The 4489-nt window shown below is 36.1% G+C and overlaps 1 protein-coding gene across 2 annotated transcripts in view; it reads left to right on the plus strand.

Moving 5' to 3' along the window:
* Positions 1-4489, plus strand: part of Pik3r3 (phosphoinositide-3-kinase regulatory subunit 3) — a 75782-nt gene that overhangs the window by 396 nt on the left and 70897 nt on the right. The window contains exon 2 of one of the 2 annotated variants that reach the window (XM_048815460.1): positions 650-759. In XM_048815460.1, the coding sequence (XP_048671417.1) occupies positions 654-759 (106 nt within the window). In that variant the 5' untranslated portion in view covers positions 650-653. Of the gene's footprint in view, positions 760-4489 lie in introns of both variants that reach the window. The other variant, XM_015485054.2, reaches the window with a different exon arrangement.

A 4489-nucleotide genomic window follows, 5' to 3' on the forward strand; every position in this document is an offset into this window, starting at 1 on the left:
GAGCGCCCAGCCGAGCCGTGCTCTCTGGACTCTCTGACCGGTCCTCGTTCCAAAGCTGCTGCAGCTTCGGTTCCGAGCCCCACGGGAACGGAACCCGAATCCTGGCCCTAGAGGGAATCGCTCTCTGGAGACCACTGGGACCCCGAAACTTGAACGCAATTCCCAGTCTCTTTTTAAAATTTTTCTTTTTTTTTTTTTATGCCTTTCTTTGTCATTCCCCAGCTTTCTCGCAACTCGTTTTTTTCCCCCCTTTTAATTCTTCCTTCAGAGGACACAAAAGTGTCTTCCGAGGAAAGATTTGGAGGCAGCGGGAGCTTTTCTCTTTGGAGAGCGATTGTGTAGAAAGGATTTTTGGGAAGCCGCTTTTTTAACACCTCTACCCTCTTCCGCACAAGCCTCTCTGTAGCACTTTTGAGGAGAAAAGCCCATAGCTTGAAAGTTCAGGGGGGCATTTTTCTGGGTGCTGTGGGAGAGACGAGGAGGACCCTGTCCTCGTCCTGGTAGTTGGCTGGACTTTTACCAGCCATTGGAAACCCCGAAGTACATTTCCGTGCGGAACTTTTGCAGATATGTATTTTTAGATTTTTAAATATCAGACCAAAAAGTATATATGCTTTCTATACGTTTCCTGACGACCTACCCCTGACAGCGCGATGTACAATACGGTGTGGAGTATGGACCGCGATGACGCAGACTGGAGGGAGGTGATGATGCCCTATTCGACAGAACTGATATTTTATATTGAAATGGATCCTCCAGGTACTTAAGGAGGGGGAAGCATCTTGGGATGGGTCTGATTTGTGTTTAACAAGACCTTGGTAATATTTTCAGGGCAGAAGTATTCTGGGGTGCGCTAGGTTCGGGATGAAGGGCAGATTTGCAGTTAGAGTTGCTATAAAACTGCTTCTGGTTTACACATTTAAAGTTTGAGGTTAGGACCCTGATCCTATTGTCCTGCGAAGGTGGGGGTGGGGGATAGAGTGGGGATGGGAGGAAAGACTACTTTCTATTTTTGCCACTGAGGGTCGTTCAGGTTTTTGTCGACCCTCCACTTTTTTTTTTTTTTTCCTTTCAATAAAAACTCTTACCTACAAATGATGTTTTATATTCCACTCTTGAAGTCAGTTTTTCCCTTTGGGAGAATTTCTTAAAGCTTATCATCTCATACATTAGTCTGATTTGGTTCGTTGTGTTTTACCTTGGTTAACTTAAGAAACTGAGGTGCCTACGTGATATTCATTTTAAGACTCCCTTTTTCCTCTCATAGAAGCCAAATGCCGGTTAGTGATTTTCAGGGATTGGGCGTTCTTGTTCAGTCATGGCCTTAGTCTGAGAATATAGTAACTCAGACAGATCTACATGCAATCTTTTTATTATTCTTTAATTTATGTTGACTTAATTTATGGGATAGAGTTTAATATAACTTCAACTTTCAGGGTAAAAATTATAACCTTTCTCTTTCTTGTGAATATATGATTTGTACATATGTGATAGGTTCCTATACACATTGTAACGTATACCATACAGGGTCTTTATTTTAGAGCTTTATCCAAGGCCTTTTCAGACATTCTGTGTATCTGGTAGGGAAGAAAAAGGAGGGAAAAATGAAACAAAGTTTTTTTTTGTTTTTTTTTCCCTTTGAATTCTGACTTTATGATTATTAGCTGTCAGATTTTGAAACCTTGTTTGCAATTACAGACAGTGCTTTATGTAATGATTTTGAATAAGTAGACTGCCTTTATGATTCCCTGTTTTTGTTGAGGATGAATTCATTGTATCTTTTTAAAATGTTGTAACTAAGCCTACAGGATAAATTGTGTGTCATTGGGAGCCTGGTTTATTATAAGATTATGTATTTTTGGAGATCTTTGAAAGGATTTAAGCCCATGCAAGTGTAATGAAGTGTGAATGCCTTATAGGAGGTATGTGGAAATTATTTCTGTGTTCTTTTGAACAGTAAATTATCCTTTTTTTTTTTCAATTAGTAATGATGTTAAATGATACTGTATTAAAAACTAATACTAATATTGAATAAACCTTTTTCACTCTTATTCATCACTCAGAAATTTTTTTCTTTTCTATTGTTTTCGAACCTTCTTTATTTGCTTTTATAATTGTGACTGCAATCCAGATGCTGCTTTTTGGTGTTTTGTAAAGTTTGTAAGATTTGCCACCCATCTATTGTGTGTGTTTTCCCCTTTGTTTCCCCCTAATGGTAAAGCTTCACTTCTATTAGATACATTTGTCATTCATTTGCTAAGAATTTTAGTGCATTACTGAAACCTTTCTTGTAAAAAGTAAGGTTAATAATTTTAGATTTCTGTTATTATAAGAATTATATATTCTGCCTTAGAATTGTACTGTATCACATACTGTCTTGCCTTGGAGACATACAAAGGGAATATGTTGGGCGGGGAGGTTAGTAGGGAGGAGGAGAGAAAATGAAGGCATTAATGGTTGAAAAATATTGGCCTACTAGAAAAATAATGGCCAAGTTGAATTGAATTTTCCAAAAATAATTTTTTTAAGAAAAGTTGACTCTTGTAACTGTGTAAAGATGTGGTCTTATAAGATTATAGAAAATTCTGATCCAAACTTTATTTTCCATGGAAATAAACTTTTGTGTTTAAAATTTTCATTCTTGAATGAAATTGTGCATACTGAGATCCTATTCAGAATGCTGAAAATATGTACGTGCTGCTTTTTATTATTCATTTTGCATCCTTAATATAGAATATGGTTAGTTATTACTATTCACTTTTTAAAAAGGAACCATACTTGAGTATATTGAGACATTGCCAGTGAAATGAATTTTTTTTTAACAAAAATAATGTGCATATTAACCTTGTATGATTAATTAAGCTTTGAAACATTAAAACTATAAGTAAATCATCAGTGAAGTGGTTGCAGCATGTTTTGTAACTGTCTTTTTCTTAGCTCCTACTCTATATGGAACTCATATTATTCCCTGCATGGACTGGCATGATAACACACTAAATGTTTTCTGGATTTGATTCTCTCTAGTCTACAGTAATGTTAAAAATATTATCTGATGATTTACCTTCCAATGATAAATCTTCTAGTGGGTTTAAAAACCTTCCAGTGGCTTCCTTTTGCCTACTTAAAACAAAAATGTGCCAAATAGCTTACTCTGTCATCAGAGTCCCTCTATTTTTACTTCTAATTTTCTAGTCCATTCTTCTAGAGTTCATCATAACTTATGTAGAGCTATTTTTTATTTGCTGTTCCTTGATTGTATGCTTTTATCCTCTTCCTGGGATGCCTTTCACTCCCAGTGTTCACTTGTTGAGATTATATATATGAATTTAGAACCTAGGTCACATACCTTCTTTGCCAGGATATATGTTCTCTGATCCCTATTAGAAGTCTTATTTCCTTCCTTTTTTCTCCCTCTTATAGCACTTCTCAGATGGAATTTCTTCCATTCTGTTGAGAGTAGCTACTATGTTTATTTATTTGTACTTGTCCCTGTGGAATTGTCTTCCCATCTGGTTGGAAGCTTCTTAACTTGCTCAGGGTCTTGCAGGTAGTAGACAATTTAATCAATATATGTTGAATTAATAAATAACCAAGGATTTTTTTTCTAGCCTTTAGGTATTTTTTACTTCAGGTCCTTGGTCATCTCATTCCTTGGCTATTGCAATAGCCTAAGGTTAGTTAAATAACTTTTGAGTTAGACATTTGTTTACTTAGGGCCCTTAATTATTAATAGGGCCAATTTTTTGTATGTTTTTCATCTTAGTTTTAGACAGAACCATAAATGCAAAATTCTTCTGTTAATTGCTTCTAGTGGCCTCAAAAAATATTTTTCAAAGGTGTTTCCCTCCAGCCTATCTTTCAATAACTATCATTACCTTACGTCTTGAAGGTTTCTAATAAGTTACTGACCATGTAACAATTGAGTTCAAATGGGAGCTTAATGTTTCAGCGTTTTCTGTCAGCTATTGAAATTACTGAAACATAAAACTTTTTTATTTTAGAAATGTTAAGATTGTGGTCCTGAGAATTGCCAAGAATGAGCATCTTGGTTAATCTTTCTGTGAATGTGGGAATTGAGATTATTCTGTAGCAAAGCAATTGCAGGATAGACCTCTCAGAGTACAGAATAGACCTCTTTTGGTACAGAAGCTATTGGAAGGTTAACTTGACTGATGTAACTCATGCACAAAACTTATAGATAGTGGACTTTTAGCTCAGCATCTTAGATTAGATGTTATTGTTCTGATGTGAGGGAAAATGTAATGTTCCTTTTTGAAAGTAACAGATATATTCTTTAGAATTGTAGACTTTTGGGGCTGGGGATGTGGCTCAAGCGGTAGCGCGCTCGCCTGGCATGCGTGTGGCCCGGGTTCGATCCTCAGTACCATATACAAACAAAGATGTTGTGTCCTCCGAGAACTAAAAAATAAATATTAAAAAACTCTCTCTCTCTCTCTCTCAAAAAAAAAAAAAAAAAAAAAAAAAAAAA

Source organism: Marmota marmota, unplaced genomic scaffold (genome assembly GCF_001458135.2).
Source record: "Marmota marmota marmota unplaced genomic scaffold, marMar, whole genome shotgun sequence".
Classification (NCBI taxonomy): Eukaryota; Metazoa; Chordata; class Mammalia; order Rodentia; family Sciuridae; genus Marmota; species Marmota marmota.